This window comes from Antennarius striatus, chromosome 10 (assembly GCF_040054535.1).
Source record: "Antennarius striatus isolate MH-2024 chromosome 10, ASM4005453v1, whole genome shotgun sequence".
Taxonomy (NCBI): Eukaryota; Metazoa; Chordata; class Actinopteri; order Lophiiformes; family Antennariidae; genus Antennarius; species Antennarius striatus.
This window is the reverse complement of record NC_090785.1, coordinates 14406971-14427974: the sequence shown is the minus strand read 5'-3', so window position 1 is coordinate 14427974 and position 21004 is coordinate 14406971. Positions and strand designations below refer to the sequence as shown.

At 39.7% G+C, this 21004-nt stretch overlaps 1 protein-coding gene across 3 annotated transcripts in view; it reads right to left on the bottom strand.

The window, feature by feature from the left end:
* Positions 1 to 334: 334 nt before the first annotated feature.
* The window catches only part of LOC137602450 (glutamate receptor 3), an 86710-nt gene continuing 66040 nt past the window's right edge, over positions 335 to 21004 (bottom strand). The window contains exons 11-16 of one of the 3 annotated variants that reach the window (XM_068325173.1): positions 18702 to 19075; positions 18009 to 18207; positions 8915 to 9162; positions 8055 to 8169; positions 3247 to 3494; positions 335 to 2052 (exon numbers count right to left, since the gene is read on the bottom strand). In XM_068325173.1, the coding sequence (XP_068181274.1) occupies positions 3249 to 3494; positions 8055 to 8169; positions 8915 to 9162; positions 18009 to 18207; positions 18702 to 19075 (1182 nt within the window). In that variant the 3' untranslated portion in view covers positions 335 to 2052; positions 3247 to 3248. Of the gene's footprint in view, positions 2053 to 3246; positions 3495 to 4890; positions 5006 to 8054; positions 8170 to 8914; positions 9163 to 18008; positions 18208 to 18701; positions 19076 to 21004 lie in introns of those variants that run through there. The other 2 variants (XM_068325174.1, XR_011037163.1) reach the window with 2 other exon arrangements.

Below are 21004 nucleotides of genomic sequence, written 5' to 3'. Positions count from 1 at the left end.
AATGAAGCCCTCAATCAGGGGATGCAAGGAAGGAGAACGAGAAAGAGGCAGATGCTGCCTCATATTGATCTAAAACATCCATGCTCCCGCTGGCTAACGGCTCAATATTGGACTATTACAGGGAAAACTCATCTCTTTGTGTATTTGTCTATGGGGGGTTGCTCGGCCACTGGCTCATCTCGCGCTGGAATTACAATATGCAGTGTGTTAAACCGAAGCATGGTTCTGTGATCCCTGCAGGTCGCAAAAAATCTGTTTCCTTAACTACTAACAGGTTCAAACAATGTTGTTAAATAACATGAATGCAGACACAGAACCCTTTCTGTACATTTTATTTACAAAAGGTATTAAAATTCTCTGTACAGCGCCTCACTAATGAGGTTTAGCAAATTATGCATGCATCTCTTGTTCTTCTGTACCCACAACTATGCCTGGAAATTGTTACTCTTTGCAGAATGTGAGGCATACAAAAAAAAGGGGGAGGAGCTGATTTACAAAATACCAGGGCTGGATTTCTAATGTTATCCTATATTCAGTTTGTGAGAAGCAGACTTCATGAAGCATTATTGACTTCACATGCAATTTCTTGAAAGTAACCAAAAAGGGATGCCAATCTTTTTGTGTTTCATATAAAGTATTCTCATTTCTTTAAATATACACACTCTTTAACAACAGTTTCTTGATTTTTTTCCCCTTCACATTATCAATTCTTTCTTTCTATCTGCCCATGGCTTCAGGTGATGAGATAACACTCTTCCTAATCCTATGGAATCACAGTATTTTTGAAAGAAATTCTCACAGCAATATTAAAATGTGCTAAGCTTCAGGAGTCCCTTAGGCATAACCTTGTATAAATCTATTATCCATTTGTAGTCATATATTTTCATTTACTAAGTGAAGTCACCAAACACTTTATGCTCATTAAAGGAAATTAAAATAAAAGCAAATCACATCTCTTTGTAAAATATGCAATTGTTGAAGGAAACAGTGAAGTAATTCGAAAATACTACAGTTTAGAAGCCATTACTGTTATCCTTTAATTGGATTGCAGTTAATCTACAATTGAATAACCTTTTTTGTTTGGTTTTCTTTCATGTACATAAGAATCAAGGGAAAGACTGTTTGGAGCAACAACTGTGAGCAGGTCAGGGCTCCTTTGATATTATACAAACTGTAAAACACATTTTTTTTTTACTAAAGCATGTATATTTTGCTTTAAACACTCTTTCATACAAAACACACTCTGGCAGTATTGGAAGTGCTAATTATGACCAGGTTATGTGGAGCGCAAAAGCCAAATGAAATCATTATCTTATCTTCATGAGCACCATCAGACGTGCAGAAACAGTGGCAGCAGCAGAGTACAAACAACACTCTCATAATTGTTTTGTTGCATTTCGCTCCAATGAGATTGGTCTGTCTTTGAGATCAAGTACAAGGTCACTATCAGTGACTTCCAGCAGTATAAAAGCTAGTGTTTTACAGTGCACTGAACAGATCTCCTAAAATTATTTTAACACATACAACCAGTGAAAATCTGGTAGCAGAAGGACGAAGAGTAATCTGATCATACTGATTATGAGAAACCAATTAGACGCTTTTCATATAACAATCTTCTTTTTTGTGGCACTTCAAAATGTGCTTAGAGTTGCAACTGATGGCTTTAGTTCTCTCATTCATTCATATATATATATATATATATATATATATATATATATATATACACACACTGTATCTATATATAATTATATATATATATATTTATATATATTTTTTATAGTCACTGCACCATTCTTCTGTTTTGTATGGGTTTCAAGCAAGAAGCAATATCATTGTGAGTGAGTTGCATTGATTGGACTTAGAGTTCCGTAAGGCACTGAGAGGAGGGCACCGCTTCAGCTCTTCTCATGACCAGTTCTGTCGTGTCATCATTGCAGAATATCACACCGTGTCCGTCCGAAAGGATTCGTTTTGGAGGTCAATCCTGATGATTTTGTCCTTTTAGAGTTGTTTAGTCACAGTTGTTAGGGACAGTAGAAATGCTTCCTAAACCTGTGTGGACATAAATGGCAGAAGAATAAATAAGAATATTTGTGGTTTATAATATTGTCAGGAAAAAGGAGCGCTTGTGTTTTACTCATGAATTTGTGAATTTAAAGATGCGTAATGTTTTTATTATTATTATTATTATTATTATTATTATTATTATTATTATTATCATTCTAAGACTTGATGTTAGATATTACATGTTTTCCAATAAGTCTGACCTAAATTTCAACATCTGAAGAAAAAGTCGGTCCTACAGTATTATTTACAATAGGTACCATTTCAGTCCTCTGAGATGGATATAGGTGAAAACAGAAGCTCTACTCTTCTACAGAGAACTTTCTGTTTTGCATCAAGTAAATTGAGAAACTATGTTGATAGGGCCTTTAAAATATTTGTCTGTTGTACAGCTGTACTTCTGTAAGCAGACATGCTGCATTTCACGACAAGCAGCAGAGCACACATGCAATCATCAAGATCAAATACGAAGCTAACGACTTATTTAAAAGTGTTACAAGGGTATGTTCCCATTTGTTCAGTTCAATGCTTCAGAACTGCTATACACATTTTGGGATTTTTCATACTTAGAAGTTTTCAACTGCGTTCTAACTCTAAAAAAACATGGTGCACTACCTGACAGTATGAAAGGACACACAAGAGTTGCAATTAGTTGTTTAATGTAGTTGCACCATTAGCAGCTGAAAAAGGAGTCAGCAAAACAAAAGGAAGACAAAGAATTTCATTTATCCAGTGGAAAAATATTTTTGTTGTAGCCTCTTGTGTCTCAAATAAAAGAAAATAGTATGAATAAAATTATTTCCTAGGTTTGAGTAAGAAACTATGTTGTTGTTGTCTTCTCATCTTGTTTTCCTAACCCTTTAAAGTTCAAATTACAAGAATAACATTAATCATATTTCAAAGATATGCTAAATCCTCACACACCATAAACCGGTACTGTGTTGCACCCTGAGGCGCAATCTGTGCAGCGACACTACCAAACATAAGAACATCTCAGAGTTTTGTATTTGACTGCTTGTGTGTTCTGTTTTGTCCAACATGACAACCATAAACAATTTCATGAGCAGAAACTGTATACAGCTACACATTCCAATAAATAATTTACTGTTCATATGACAGGGAGCTAAATGATTCATCTCCTGCACTGCTCTGGGACCTGCGTGCTGTAAGGAGGTGACGTACCTCTAGATCTTAACACTCTCGGTTCCGTACACGTTGTAGCCTTCTCTGTATGTGGCAAAGTTCTGGGTGTTGGTTGGGGGAACCGGCTTAAAATTCTGGGCATTCTTGGCCAATTTCAGCCGTTTGGTTTCTTGTCGTGATTTATAACAAAACTCTATTAGAGCCACCATCATGGCCAGCCCCAGCCCTCCAACCAGAATATAGAAGACACCAGCCACATTGCTTAGGCTGAGAGCACTTGTCTTGTCCTGAGGGAAAGTGAATAACATAGTTAAGAATTTTACAGTGGTGCGAGCGCAGCAGAACAAAATGCAGCCTGCATCTTTCAAACTGAGCCTCACATTGCCTTGACTTAAAACTACTTTATTAGATCATCATGCTCTATCTTCCTGATGGTACATGTGGCAGTATACAGGCTAACTGGTACAAATATCCAAAAATATAGGATGCAATGAGTCCTAAGGCTAGACTTTCATCTGAACTAATTCTCTTACTACAGACTGGTCAATCCTTTCTCTGCTAAGAAGAGCTCCTAATACTCTATCTGCTGGTGAATGCAGAGTTTTAGCTTCCCTGTATTACATGTAAAATCTGTTCTTGACCATGTTAGGAAGCTGGTCAGTATCGCATTGGTCTATAACTCTGGAAATCCCTGTCTTTATATATATTTTTTATTCTGTTAGTAATGTGTACGTATTGGTCTCATGATAACATTGCTATACAGTGCAGTCAAATTCATAGTAAATGAATGATAGTTCAATTAAAGTTAAAAACACTAAATATTAAACCATTTTGCTGCTGTTTACCTTCCAAACATATCCATTAAAATTTTTTTCATCAGAGTTTTACTATTTGCAGTTTAACCCAATGAGCAAGGAGACTACAAAGGTATCTAGGGACCCTAACCTGTAGGCTGAGCCTTTGACTGTATCTCAAAGGGTTAAATAGTGGGCTTATTACATTCCTCAACCTCTTGTTATATACAAACAGAACCCCAACCCTCTTGTTATATACAAACAGAACCCCAAACTTCAACTCCATGGAGCCACAAGATTTACAGGACACCCTATGTCAGTCCCGATGCTTAAAGGAGTTGAATTTAAGCAGCTCAGTAAGAGGCTTTGCTTGTTCATCACATCACAGGAGGACAAAGAATCTAATAGACACATCTCAATGCAAACTAGTAAGAACACAAATAAATGAAATTTCATTGACAGTTTGGTAAATAGAAACAACAGCATAATGGTCAAAGTATCATGAATGTCAAGAGTGAAAATGAGCAAAAGCATTTCAACAACTGTTTCAGTGCTGTGATTCAACTGAGACTATTTATCTGAAAGGCACTTGAACAATCTCCCCTCAGTATTATGTAAGAGAAAAGGGCTTTTCTATTTAAAATTGCATCAAAAACTGTCCATGTCATTAAAAAAAGAATTGGGGGGTAGCAGTGCCCTGTGTTGAAGCCACTTTCAGACTGATTTACAGTTAGTGGCACAAAAACTGAAACACTAAGGAAAAAAAAAGAAAAAATATATGAGAAATAAACAAATGTATACTATAGATGTTAAAGAATTCTTGTTTTGCATATGAACAATGCATCAAAATGCAATTTGGAATCAGTACAAAAGACCTGCAGCGACTGACCTTACTTCCAGAGTCCTTGGTTCCACATTCACCCTTATCGTACCACCATTTGTTTTTCAGCTTGTCTAAGATGCCTTGTTCACTGAGTTTCAATACTGCAAGGTTTACAGGAGTTCTTCACGTGGGAAATAACATAAATAACATTATATTATGTTATTTTATGTTATTCAACTTTTAAACTACTACATACTTTACAAAGCGATAAAGCAGGACTCCTGGCTGTTTCAACATCACAAAGAGCAGGCAGTCTACCTATTACCTCAGCAACCCCTAGTCTAAAGCCAGGACCTACCCGTATCGCTTCGAGTAATCGGCAGACGCTGTTAGCATGGTGACAAGCAGGTACTGCATGTACGATCTGCATGTCTGAGATTATTAAAAATAATTATTAAAAGGTATGAAATTGGTTTGAGAGCAGCTGGGGGGATTACCGACATACATTTAACAAGTTCAGTCCAACCTGAGCTTTTTATTAACAAACAGAACAATCCAAGTGACAGACGCTACCTCTCCATTGTCACAATATCAGCTCGATCAAATGTTGCTCTCACCAGCGTGACAACAGTCAGCTCCAGAGGCGTAACAATCAATTTCATATTCACACAACCATGCACAAAAGTGAAAACTTGATTAATTCTTGCCTCTCCTATCGCAACGTATCATCAAGAAAACCTTATCTCTCAATTACTCCACATTATCATCAGATGAAGTGTGTCCTAACTAAAGTGCACAGAGTTGCAAGACTAAGCTCGAAAGTATCAGTGGAATAATTCCTCTCATATTGCCTGTAGCTGCAAAATCTGCCTGACACAGCTGTTTCCTGCCATCAGTGGCAGAATGTGACTAATTACATTTACTAAGGACTCTGTTTAAGTGTAGATTCTAGGTACTAGTGCTGTGCAACATGTCTCAGAAAAAAAAAACAGTGGTAAGGAGTGTACCTTCTCAATTTAACAGCCATACTTATTTTGTACTTTCTACATATTTTACTCTTCTTGTCCAATGGAAACTTTGGATCTCCAGGTATGAAGATTTTTTTTTTGTGGACGGTGAACTGAAGAATACAGTGTTCCTTTATTGGTTGAAAAACTTCTCATACTTCCAAAAAACTGGATAAAAGCTTATCATAGGACAACAATGTTATGTAATAATGATCTTATGCCGTATGATGCACTGCTGTAGTTCAAACTCCTTCACATTGGTAAAACATTATAATACAACATAGACATTGAAGAAGAAGAGTATTAATCCACAAACTTTATATATCATAGTTGAACACTGACAGAAATCACTGTTGTGCACAATGAGTACTTTTAGTTTTCATATCTGATCTGAATATTTATTCTAACTCTTTATATTAGGAGTTACAACATGATGTAAATATAGCTATGAATGAATTTTCTTTTGCATTAAATTACTCAAAGAAAATATTGAAGCTGGATCAGGATTTCATTTTTGCAGTCATAATATAACATTTATGGTTCAGGTCAATTTTTCCGTTGAAAAGACAAAATGCTACATTGATAAATGAGTTATCCCGACAACCATTTGAGAACAATGTCCCTCAAGGATATCCATATAATGCATAATGCACTGAGAGAAGATTACACCACTGTATGTCCGATCTGGAGAAACGGACCACAAAGACCAGGCCTTTGTCTTGACTTGGAGAGACATTGATTAACAATGCAATTACCTTGTAACATGCACTGTGTCTGAAACTCAATCAAGACTGTGCTGTGTTGAGCCTCAGGGCAGCAAGGAACTGTGTTAACTGTGTGTGAGTGGGTGTGCATGCAGCTGTGTATGGCGATATGCATCTCCTGTCTGTTGAAACATGAAGTGGTGAGCAGGACAGGGCCAAGCGTAATGTTGTTTGGAGTCAAGTGCTTCAGGCTGCTTTATTCCATCTACCGAGGCCTTTTCAGAGTCTTGTGAAGCCAAAAAAACCAAGGAAACAGACAAACAGTACATATCTGTGTATTTTAAAATATTGACAACAGCACCAAAGACAAATGCTTTCAAATAGCTTCTGAGCTTGAGCTCTCAGTAGCCAATGCAGTCCTCCTGAGATTAGTAGCTAAAGGACATAGTGATGTTAGCAAAGCAGCTGGAGAAAATAGCTCTTGAATACAAAATCATTGTCAGAAATGAACCGAGGGCATTTTCCAAGACATTACTTTATCAATGCATCATGCAGCCCCTTGCAGTGATGCTACTTTATGGACTAAATAGCTGAAACCTTATTGCTCATTGTGTTCTTGGCCAATCCATGACAAATGACATTAGAATGTAATACCTTTATCTCCAGGCCTTGAGAACCTGCAGCATGACTGTAATCTAGCCAATTACCTGAACCATATAATCACATATGTGCTGAAAGCATCATTTGTCATTAAACTGACCTGCATTGTGAAGAATATAATGCTAGTGCCCAACAGGTAATCTCGTAATAACAATACAGCACTTCATGGCATATAATCTATGCAAGATGACATTAAATTGTCATGGTCGAGAGAGGTTTCTCACCTTCCACCATTAGCTTCTGTAATGGAAAAATCATTTATCATTTAACCACAGACAGGGAGAGATCTGGTCGTCAAAGGGGTCACATCCATGTTATTAATGAGTAGGAGAGATGAATTGCTTGTAGTTGGATCAAACCATACTTAGTTCATCTGATGACCCATTAAAAAGATATTAAAAGTCTCTTGTTTAATTAGAATTCTCACGTTTGCTTGCAATGCTTAGTCCCCTCAAGACGCCGCTGTTCCCCTTGCGTTCCTGTTCTCTGACAGTAGGTGAGCTGTCCTACACACGAGTAAGGCTGAACAAAGCTTTGCCTTACACAAATGCAGGGCAGCCATATGTGGGCAATGGTTCCTGTTTAAGAAGGACTTCCAATCCCTTTGTCATATATAGACAAAATTAAGAACATTGTAACTTCAGTTGTCACAAATGTCATTTTTCTGTTTGCCAAGTAAAAGGCTCCTTAGTTTGATCCGAGCTGTTAAAATGTCTGATATGACTAACAATTAATATTTTGCTCATGGGGTAGAAGGTTAGTTGGTTGGGATGGCCACTTGTTCAGGATTGTATTGTTGTAACAGCCTTGCCGATTACTCTGCACTATGGTACCCGATTGTGGTGACATCGAGGCTGACCTTGGAGTCACCTCCCCCGCTGCCGCACTCTCCCTTGTCGTACCACCATTTGTTTTTCAATTTGTCCAAGAGGCCTTGCTCATTCAGTTTTAAAACTGCCAGGTTAACAGCATTTCTTGAAACGATAAAACATAACTTGTAAGAAAATGCACAGGTCCGTGAGAAATCTAATGAAATATAATAATTGCACTAAGCATCATAATGATAGAAAAAGGTAGTTAAGCTACCACTGTCAAAGCGGGGTTTTATGCACATAATCTGTGAATCAGAATGATCTGGGGAAGGACAAATTGTTTAAGAATTGAAGGAATATGGAGAGAAAGGCTCGTAAGGTAAACACAGTATTAAATCTTGGAAAAGGTGGCATGAAGGGTTACGTAGCTTAGAAACTGAAGTGTGCGGGATAGGGACACTTGTCATTGAGAAGAAAAGTAACAACAACAAACACCATGCAATTAACATTCGTCACAAGTGACAGCGCAGCTTTTAAGCGCTAAATTGAAAAACCATTGAACTGTTAAATTAAAAGTGACAACACAACAGTCAGGTAGGACAGCACAAAGGACAGAAGGAGAGATCGAAGGAGAGAAAAAAGCAACGGTAAAAGACATAAATATGAAATGATCATTAGCTTTAGCCTTATCATCTGGATTTGATTTCCTCAACTAGAAATTAGCCATTTATCTTGTCAAAAATGACTAAAAAACATGATCACTGTTGAACCTGTTAATAAAAGGCATACCACCATTACCTCTGTGTCCATAAAAGAATAAGAAGAGAAGATAAAGACAACAGGGGGACATCAGGGTAGGTGGAATACTATAACAACATGGACAATATTGTTATATTATTCCACCCACCTTAATGCTGAGCCTTTAGGTGTCGCCACGCCGTAGCCTTTTGAGTCAAGGTTCCCGCCAACTTTCATGGTGTCACAGGGCTTCCGCTGCTCGATGTACTCGTTCATGGTCGACTCGAGGAGAAAGGCGAACTTTCCCTTTGACTTTCGTACCCGGGCTACACCATCAGGCGTGGTCTTAACAAATACTGAGGGCTCGGCAGATTTCATGTATGACCACATCTTCTCATACACTGCTATTTTGGATCGCTGTGCACAGAAGAAAGCAGAAAAAATATAAAGCTTAGAAATGTCAAAATCAAATCTGTAGTGGATTTTGTAAGATTGTTGTACTAAATGATCACTTCACATAAATTGCATCATGGAGTATTTATAGACATCTTGGAAAGAGGTGGTGCGATATCTTTAAATACTTCAAGAAAATATAGCTGTGAACTTTACAAGATCATGAAGTACAAGAATTTACAAAAAACATTTTGCATTATAATCGTACATGCAGTCTTCAAATATTACATTACAGCTTGTGATTCACCGCCACAGATTGTGAGTGACAATCACCAATAATCGGCACAGTACATTAATGTCATGCAAATTGAGTTTTAGTAGAAATATAGGTTTTGCAGGCTTGTTTATAGAAAACTATTTCAATAAATGAACAAATATCTAAACTTTTAGGCAGTTAATTGTGGAAAATAAGTATGCATTAAAAACTTTTTAACCAAAGTGAATTTTATTTGATTTCCAGTTCAATTTTATAAAATATATTAAAGTCATTCATTTCAACCAAAATGTTAATGTAAAATCTCCCCTATGAGTCAAAGGTAATGTGTATGAGAGGAAGACAAGCAAGTACAAAAGCCGGCTGCACAGACACAAGTTACCCATCACAAAATGACACCGAGGAGAATTCTCCCAGCGCCTGGGGTCAGGCTTAGTGAGCCTGTAAAATCTGTGGGAGTTGAGCGCTATCTATAATAAGCATCAATTAAATTATTCAATGCCACTGGATTTATTTTGGCATAGGCATTTCACACTGAACAGATACTGGTCCAAGTAGTGATGAGCCAGCTCTCGAGTGGCACTGTATGCGCTGCAGACTGGATCCCTCATAAAAAATAGACTTTCTCTTAGTAGAGGCCAGAGGAAGATGAAGGGATTGGATAGTTTTCAGAAAGCATCTGAATCCAAAGCTCTACTGTCAAGCAGAGGATTTGTGGACGAGGAATATAGAAAACTGTATACTGTAATATATTGAGTTAAAAAAATTTTCTCGTTGCTTTTTCTATCTTCTTTCTATTTTTTTCTTTTTCTTGTACCTCAAAGCCATGAATTTAAAGACATTCAAATGTGAAATGAACAAGCAACCTGGATGCTCAACAGATGTTTTGCATTAATAATTTTCCATAAACCAAATAAAGGACAAACAAAGAAAAAACCCCAAAGCACAACAACTACAAAAAAACAAAACAAAAAAAACAACTAAAGAAAATTATGTCATGGTAATTGGTGTAATTAGAGATGCCAGACACCCTAACCCTAAACCCAATCAAGATCAGTCTGTGATCAGTCATCACACTCTTTTCTGTTTAATGTGGTTTCTATAAAGAACTGGGTCACCATACAGAAGACCTGGCTTCATCAAAATGGACAAATACATTAACACCAACAAATTCCCTGGAAAGTATGTATGTTAGGAACTAACAAAATTTGAGTTGGATTTCAGAATAATGGCTGTCAGACCAGACGGTTACAGTCTAAAGGAACATATTTTATATTGTTGGAGATTTGAAAGGGTGGAGCGCACTCTCCGGGTTGGGGATGAGATCCTGCCCCAAGTGGAGGAGTTCCAGTATCTCGGGGTCTCGTTCACGAGTGAGGATACGAAGGAACGGGAGATCGACAGGCGGATCGGTGCAGCGTCTGCAGTGATGCGGCCTCTGTATCGGTCCGTCGTGGTGAAGAAGGAGCTGAGCCGAAAGCCAAAGCTCTCGATTTACAGGTCGATCTACGTTCCTGCCCTCACCTGTGGTCACGAGCTGTGGATCCCGGATACAAGTGGCTGAAATGAGTTTCCTCCGCAGGGTGTCCGGGCTCTCCCTTAGAGATAGGGTGAGAAGTTCGGTCATCCGGGAGCGACTCAGAGTCGAGCCGCTGCTCCTCCACATCGAGAGGAGCCAGATGAGGTGGCTCGGGCATCTGGTTAGGATGCCTCCTGGACGCCTCCCTGGTGAGGTGTTCCGGGCACGTCCTACTGGGAGGAGGCCCCGGGGACGACCCAGGACACGCTGGAGAGACTATGTCTCCCAGCTGGCCTGGGAACGCCTTGGGATTCTCCCGGAGGAGCTGGATGAAGTGGCTAGGGAGAGGGAGGTCTGGGCTTCCCTGCTTAAGCTGCTGCCCCCGACCCCAAATAAGCGGAAGAAGATGGATGGATGGATGGATGGATGGATGGATGGATGGATGGATGGAGATTTGAAGTCATGAAATACTTACTAAGTGGTGCTCTCTGTAACATTCCCTCCAAAGATTTCTCCTAGTATATTTTAATTATTTGCTTGCGAAAACAAACAACTTGAAGTTGTTAACTCTTTGCATTAGTCAGTCCGTCATCGTCAGATTACCACCGCTACATCCGCTGCAGCAGGCCACGGGGACCCAGAGCCTATCTCGATGGCATAGGGTGTGAGGCGGGGGACACTCCGGGCACGACGCCAGTGCACCGCGGAGCCACACACAAAGACATACAACCATGCACACACACACTCATTCCTACGGGCAATTTGGAACGGCCAATCAACCTGAAGCGCATGCTTTTGGAGGTGGGAGGAAGCCGGAGAACCCGGAGAGAACCCACGCAGACACGGGGAGAGCATGCAAACTCCGCACAGAGTGGAGTCCGGGTCCGCCGTGTTGTGAGGCGGAAGCGCTAACCACTGCGCCACCGTGCCGCCAACTCTTTACATTACAAAAGAAAAATGTTCAATTGGAAAGTGAAGAACAATTGAATCAAGACTTGTAAATTTTGATAATTGTTAAGCCAAATAGGAATGTTAGAAACAAATTAAAATGTTGTACTGTAAAGCTCTGCTGTTGATTGTCTGAGATGAAGAGAACTTCTTATGAATACTAAACTCTGTGGCTTTGCATGTCTGAACATACGGATCAGTACACAGACTCATCATTGTCAGGAATTAGACTGGTAAAAGCCCTCATACCAGGAGTGTGCCAATCTCTAATGCATTTCTATAAATAACCAAAAGCATTAACCTTGACCGAGCGAAGGCACTTTACTGGCTTTATGTAATCATATACAAATCGATGGCAGTCAGAAAACATCAAGCCAAAGGTGACAAGGAGATGGGATGGCAACATAACACAAATCAAAAAGTCTCTATTATGAATGTTGTCTCACACATGAAAAAGCATTGATGTTGGGGTGATGGCAGGTCTTCTGTAATGTAGCCACAAAGGACGGGTGTGGGGTTGGGGTCAGTCTGAATTAGATGTGATTTTTATGTTGGCAATCTTGTTAAATGTGTTCAATTTGCATGTGTCAGATACCAGGGAAAGAGCATGAGTTTGGAGGACAATTTCCCCAAAGACCTGGGGCTCATCTGCTCAGAAGGAAAGCTCCAAACGCCTCCTCAGATGAAGAAAAATAAAATGAATCTGGGCATTGATTACTGACGACAGAGTGTGCTGCCTCACTGCTTTATGAAGTCAATTCATCAATATCAGAGGGGAGACAAAGTGCAACCAAAGCCTAAATAGGCTGATTCCGCTGTAACTAAAGTCACCAGTCAGACCCTAAAGATAGAGCCTGACAGAAAGAAAAAAAAATTAATATACAGTGAGAATGATCAGTGGGGAAAGGAAGACAGTTGATTGTTCTGGTGGTGAACAAATACGCATCATCAAATAAAAAGAAATTACACAGACAAAAAGCACAAAAGTGCATTGAAAGTCTAGACTCTACTCCAACTCTAATTCACACATTTACTTTTTGGTCAATTAGGTAACAATGATCAAAGGCATTCATCCCTGATGAACAGGCATATGTGGAATAATTACAGTGCGCCCTCGCACATTCGTTGATCAACGCTTGCGACTTCACCTCATTGCGGATTTTTGGCAGGCAGTCACGTGATACCGTACAAGCATTCTATTGGCTGACGGCATCCGGAAGTGCGCTGGCTCGGTGAGTCTCGGACTTCCGTGAGACACAAAAGTGCTTTAAACAGTCGATAAGAGTGTAGGAAAAGGTAATACAGATAGAAGGTGGTTTAATATCAGTATGGGGAGGGTTCATAAATGTTTAAATTACTGTAAATAATAAGATATTTGGTTTGTCGCTCTATCGCGGAATTTGTTAATCGTGTGTGGTTCCTGGAACGCATTACAGTCACTGTGAGGAACGAGGGTGCACTGTGTACAATGCTATAAATACATCTTTAGATGCATGTGTGACCCTTCTTCACATCACAATCTCCCACGTAGAACATACTGTTGTATGATTATCCAGACAATTAACAAAATGTAAAAACGTTTGCATAAAGTAAAATGAAACACCTCTGTCTGACTTGCAAATTACATAATTCTCCTCCTCACACAACCATATTGCTGCTCTGCTCATAATGAAGTACATAAATAGTCGAGCTTGGCCAATCCTCCTACCTGAGTAGCATGGTTACATCATCTGTGTAGGTGTTCCTCCTGCAAATCTGTCTGAAGCAGTGAGCTACCTGCTGTCTTGTACCAGTCACAAGCCCCTCTTACACAACCTGTATGAGGTGGGTGTGCTGTACCTTTATTGTGGCTCACCATTCTGTGTGAAAGGTGTGAAGCAGAACAGGATCATTGTTGAAGGTAGGAACGACAGTGGATTGAAGTGTTTATAAAAGGAGTGAGTCAACCAGATAGGAGTGACATGTTTGATTGACGTGTTAGTAGTGCAACTAGTTTAAAGCATTTAGCAGGTAACTCAAAGAAAAAAACCCCAAACAAAACTGAATTTGTATCGAGAAAAGAGTCTTTACATTGCAAGCAGAAGAAGTGGAATCATCTGCTTACAAACATCTGTACTGGAAAAACTTCCATTCCGGGGTAGAAAAACATCCTTATTTTCTTTAAAGAATTACTCTCTAACACTAAATTGTCTCACAGGTTACCCAGAGCAAAGCATTTCTAGCAATGCTTATCGCTCAGAATCAGGGGAGTTCTAGGGTCAGATCTTTTGGAGGATCAGCGCCCAGAGGTAAGACAGATGTTTATACATGCTGAATGTTGTTGTTGTTGTTTGCATAAGGTAGGCTAAAATACACATGAGTGTACTGTATGTGTGCCGACATCATTATGGTGCATAAAACATAACACATTTTACAATACCATCATTTGTGTAGCTCTATAGACAATACAGAAAGCTAGAGCCAATCTCTAGACCCATACAAAGATCACAGACCACTGGGTGGAAATCAGATTATTGTATAATTTGATATACTGTAGACACAGACAAAACAATATGAAACAATACATCTATTGACAATGTGTTTGGATCCATCCTATTTAATGCTATCTATATTTAAAATCTAGAGTATATTTTATGATTTTATGAGCAATGAACGATGCATTGTTGTTTGTATCCTTCTCCTTTGTCTTTTAATCAACTAATGCTCTTTTTATATTAGGTAAAAGTAAAAAGTAGAAAGTGAAAGCATAAATTAAAAAAAACCCTCTTCCATTCTGCACCATCACTTAATCTGTCTTGACTCTGGGTTATGCAGCATTTCTAAACCTACTGTGGTTCCAACTGCAGCCTGGGTTTTTCTTCTTTCTTTGGCATTGCATGCTGCTTTCATTATGTTTTTCCCTGCATATGCTCCCCTGCTTGCAAATCTAAACACCATCTCCAAACACCCTCCACTCCTTTCCGTCTCCTTTCCTTCTCTTCTATTTTATTTGTGGACATTGCTGCTGTCCCTAAATGTCCTGTATGCTGGGACTACATGGATTTCAAATATAGAAAAATAAAGTTGAAGCTGTGAAGTGCCACATGTCACTCCTTGAATACCAATTGCTCACCTTTGATGCTTCTTGTTGGACTCCAATTGCTGTCACGACTGCTGTTGGAGCTCATCTAAAGTTCAATCAAGGTTCTGTGAGGACAACCCACCCACTCAGAGGTTACGCATGTGTCACACTTGTCTGTCATCACTTCTGTCGGCTATATCTTTTTAAACAGGCTTCAATCAGCACTGCACCACATGTTGACAGGAACTTCTAGATTTGTGTTGTTTGCGTGTGATTTTTTTTTTTAAGGAATCACCCTCCCTTCTCCTCTTCATGCAATGCTGGTCTAATATAGGCCTGCTCTGCATTACAGTAAACAGCTGATAATCAAACATTGTATTAGATAATGAAGAAGCTAGCTGGGATGTGAAATTGATTTTCATGCTCAGTAAAATGCACTGCTGACTCAAGCTGTTGTATGCATCTCCACCACACCTGTAGATCAGTAAGATTCATTGTGTTTGCTGCTGCGGCTTTGGTTATTGCATAATCTTTTGTGGGAGACAGAAAACGATGTTGTGGTCTCATTCCTTTGTGCAATTATCATTCTTTCATTGTTGCGCTGTTAAATGAGGTGCATGATGGGACAGCAGTGTGGTTGTCTTTGATGGTCTCACCCCGGTCTTTACACATAATTAAACAGTCACATCAATCCGTTTTATCATCTCAGCCATTATTAAAATCCAGCTTCTCCTTGAATGTACATCTAAAAATGTCCCAGAGCCGTGTGACGGAATAAACCTCATCAAGAGGACAGGCATGGCCTCACTAGTGCAACTCATCATTTTCTAAACATTTGAAAGACAAATATTCAACTGACTGCACGGAAAGATTCGTGACAGGAATTAAGATGAAGCAAATCACAGTGGTGCAGCAGCAAAAGACAGACGTTATGTTGAGGGACTGCATGACAACGCTTGAAGCAATTCCACATTGTCTCAAGGTGAAGCAACAGACGTGCTCAAAAATGGAGGAGAAGAAGATACCCAAACACATTGGGTAGTCTAGGGAAAAGCAGCCAAATGCAGATAGAGTGATACTGCCTAATGCCTCGAGCCATTTGTGCGTCCACCGGGCACGCCAAGGCCTCCCAGCACCATTCTGGTTGGATGCAAGAAAGAAAACGTTGGCTTTCAAGGAGGAAAAATCCTTGAAAATTCTTCTATGCTCTCTCTGCAATCCCATCATCAAATGAAGACACACACTGCTGAAGTGACAGTGCATATTGTCACTGTTAGGCAATGTACCATATGTCCAGACTGTCAGTTTCCAAACTGTCAGTTTTGCAGGAGCTACAGAAACAGCATGGGAGGAATATCTTAAACTACAGCTGATGATGAGATAATTTAACAGATGACATCTATGTGGGTTCTTATCCCCGTATTTCAAGTCTCACACTTTTCATACTCTCCACTGAACAAGGGTGTATTTTTATAAAGGAGTATTTTTATCTGTAAAACATTTTTTTCTACTTGTCAGGCAGCTGTGCAAAATGAACCAAGTGAAATAAAAAAAAAGTAAGGCCAGGTGTGGCAGAGACGATGACATATGTCTTGTTTGACACATTGGACTTGATTTAAAATTTCCAGCTGGTTGGTGCCGTATGGGTCTAATTAAGCCTGAGCGTAAACCCTGAAAAACAGATCCGAATGAGAACTTTAACTCCTATTAATCAGTGTGTTTTTTCCCATCAGCTCTCTGCAGCTTTAATTAAAAGCCCTTTGGAATGGCACTTCACACATCATGCCATCTCCTGTTTAACTTGGGAACGTAACTGGGACACTCATTATAGACAATGGAGAAAACTGTGACTCCCCAATCAAATCTGGGATCGCTCTACCTGAGAACCTGTGGTGCCACCATTGTCAGGCTGTAATGTATAATTGGCATCCAGCATATCTGTGAGAGAAAGACATAAACAGTACATTCACCTGAGGAGTATCTCTGAAGAAAGTAGATGGATTGTACGGAGAATCAAGTCGAGGATGTCTGGTGACACGGATCTCAGCAGTGTGCAGGATTGAAACAAAACTCCTTTATAAATCCAACGCTGCCATGCTGTCCCTCTTTGTCTGAGCAACTCAACCCAGGAGTAATACAAATGAATTGCTCTTTTTGCCAACAGGCTGCAGCTGTGAAACATATGAATTATTTCTCTCCTGCTGATGAGTAATGAGGAGTGTAAGATAAAAGACTGTCATGCTGCCTTATCATCATCACAGGGAGAATGTTCTCTCATTACTTCTTATTGCAACTTTTTGCTCATCTCATGTACTGGACTGAACCGCTGCTGTCTCCACGCCACAGGCACAGACATCTATGAAGACATTCCCCATGAGTTAACTCCTGCATGGCCTTTGCAGAATGTTATAGCTTAGTGAAAGATTTCAGTTAATTCATTACTTAATGGCTTGGTTAGTTTGTAATGCCAATGGACATATTGCTTATTTCACCTAAAGCGTCATTTTGAGTGCTTTGTTTAACCTACAGAGCTCCTCTTCATCAGGTCCGACTTGCCATTCATGGTCAGTTGGCTAATTATATTTCATGAGCTGAGCCTTCTGAGTTTGAGCCTGATGTGGGTGCTTTGATTAGCCTCCTGTTTTTATCACCTCTGAGTCGTCTATGTTGTTATCACACTTTCTGCTGACAGCCTCAGTGCCTCAAGGTTGCACACTGCAGCGCTGCCGCATAAATTTCACATTCATGTCATAAGAGTTCAAGAACTGCCTCTCTGTCAACATGTCTCATTCGGAAAAATCTCGTGCAGGTCAGGAGACCTGTGCAAAAGGTACAAGATGGAAAAGCTGTGAGGAGGAGTTGATCATAGTCATTACATTAAGTAAATAACGAACGGAAGGATGGACGAACACACTAACACTGACAATTATAATACATCACTGCTTTGAAGTGGGATGTAATGATGCAAAAGACTGAGCGCACAATATATGTTTTTCCATTTTTAGCGGCCAACAAACTGATCTTTGACACCGTGTGTGTGTTTGAAACGTTTTCCTGGTGCTACTCACCCTAAAAAACTCCTTTGTGGAGCCCGAATCCAGAGTGCCATACGCTATCTCTGTCTGCTTGGCCAAATCTTCGGCGCTTTCAATCGGAGAGACCATCCTCTCTACTGTCAAGAAGGCAGCCAGGTTGGCTGTGTAGGAGGAGATGATGATGAGGGTGAAGAACCACCACACACCCCCAACAATGCGACCCGAAAGAGACCTGGAGAGGGGAGGTTGATGACAGGAAAACACAATGTAATCACTTGGTGGTATATGTTGACATTCAGCCTGCTGTAAAGTGTCGGTTGTTTATATCGCACTTATTAGTGCTGTGTCGGCATTCTATAACTGCATTTAAGGAGGCAGTAAGTTGTTCAAAATTTGCTTTAATCCAAGTGTTTGATTGGCTGTAGAGAAATCAGGGTCAAAGTTTCTCTTGCACTCTGATTTAAGTATTGACAAAACCATTTCAGTGATGATAATTTCAGTGTAAAAACCGACCACATCAATTATGTATAGCATTGCAGCTGTAAATATGAATTAAAGTTTGCTTCAAATAACTGACACCTGAAGGGAAAGGACAAGGACACTTGAGTGACTGTTTACTTGCTTGGAACACACGTTATTATCAACAGTTATATGCTCATGTAGCAGCTTTACGTTTGTCTCTATGATGCTGTTGCTGCAGTCTGGTGTCTGCTAAAGCCGACCCACCTGGGTGAGATGTCACAGCCCTGCTGCATGAAGGCACCCAGTGAGAACCAGAGTGAATTGAAGATGCCAAAGTCATTGGGAGGGTCAGGGGGCATCTGGGGGTCTTTGGTCTCGTCCTGCTCCTCGAGGTTCCACTCATAAGGACTGAACCGACTGACCAGGAACAGGACCACGCTCACCCCAATATAGGCGAACACTATACACATCCAGATCTCATAGGCCAGTGGGTCCAGGAAGGAGAAAACGCCAGGCTTGGACTTTTGTGGCTTCTTTATCATAATGGAGATGCCCAAACTCATAAAGGGCTTGGAAAAGTCTATCACCTCCTCTCGAACCAGAGTAATGGTGAGAGGCGCAACGGCTATATCTGCTCTCTGGAAACAGGAACATGCACAGCAAACATTAGTCATGACCTGGATAAAGAAATAGGTCGTTTTAAATAAATGTGTGAATGGCTGGAGCTGGGGAATAAAATATGTTGTCATCACACATTATGCATAGTTATTATTAGAAATGAGCCATTGGCTTGGACACTTGAAAGCAGTCTGACATGCACGCAAACACACACACGCACGCACGCACACACGCACACACACACACACAGACACACACACATGCTCAAAAAGCATATGCACACGGTTATGACCTTGTTGTACATACACACATTTGCGTTTTGAAATGGTCTATTCATCAGATTTTCGACAGTATTTATACTATTTATTATTTTTAATTATATTAAATAAAATTTTATTAAGATGTTACCACATTGGGAGGTAAGAAAGAGAAAAAACAAGACTTTCTGTTTTAATTTGTTTGAAAACACTGTTAATTTTTAATGCATATTAAGTATTATTAGAAAAGCCATCATTTTTCTGGATTTCTTTTTGGATTCGGTGTCAGTGTAAATTTTGGCCATCTACGCCTACAATGTGAACTACACAATATAAAGCTAAGAGAAAATCAACAAGTTACATGCCATTTACAAGACTGCTTTTCCAAAACAGAGCTTATTCTGGCATTGGTTTTATTTTTGTAATTTTGCAAGCTGTTTCTCTTTATCTCCCTCCTTTGCTCTACTGCTTCAACCACATGTTCTCAAAACACATCCATGGTGGTAGTGCTTCTTTTTCAGAAATCACAATGGATTTCTTTGTAAAAGCAGAGGAAAATAATTAGTCACATTAGACAGTGTTACTGCAGTTAGCGTGTGTGTGATTAATTAAATAACCGCTCCTCTTCAAAGCAGCGACTCTGTGAAGGACAATTCTTTGTATTGTGCCGCATTGTACTGTATTGTCAAAAAATCAGACCTTAAAAGAACAAGGCAGAAAATGCCTCCTACAAGGTCAGACCAGGAGCAACACAAATAGACCCAATAAACATGATTGTTTTCTTTACCCAGTCAACATAACTTTGTGAAGTGCTATAACCATTAAATCCTCATGCAGGCGTAAACTACTCTCAATCAATGGTGAGGGAAACAACGCAATAAAAAACAGCCTCAGGCCTAACCTTTAAAAGACACCTAAGATCAAATTAATTTACTGGTCAAAAGGTCAAAATGTGCAAAAGTATTAGTCCTAATAATAGGATTGAAAAGACTTGACAGCGATGTGATTGGGATATATTTTCACCTTCCATCTGCAAGGAGTGGACTTTTCCATTTGAAAGATAATTTGGTGGGGATAGCACATCAAACCAAGCAATCTCTCAGGCTGGTAGTTGGGAAATTGAGCAGATGAGGAAGCCTAACCCTCATGCATTTTGTATTTGGCCCCCACTCAAGTATTGTGGCCTTGGAAGAGAGTGAGAATATGGTGGGTAAAACACAGTATGACCCTTATCTAATGTGAGAGGCTCACCCAACATGGTACACAACACATATGGATCTTGTTGCAAACCGCAAAGCACCATTTAGCTGTTGATGCTAAAGCAGATTTTCTCAGCTGTGAATTTACAATGTGGGATATTCATCATACACATCACACATTGAACATGATTACACAATCACTTCAGAGACTTCTAATCATTCATTCATCTAACACTAAGTTTGCCATATGGACCACTTCTTCTCATGTACCTACCTCTGTTTCAACTGTAAAAAGAGAGAAAGATGTCTGGGCTAAACAAGGAAGATTAATTGCAATGAACAGCACTGAGAAATGATTTCATTTTCTCCGTCTCAAGATGATCACCAACCCCCGATGCCTGAGGATGCATTTGACAAATTCACTCATAGCTGAGCTTCTTGAGACAGCATTAGACCTTGAACTGGGCCAGAGCTGAAGTTCAGAGCTGAGCTC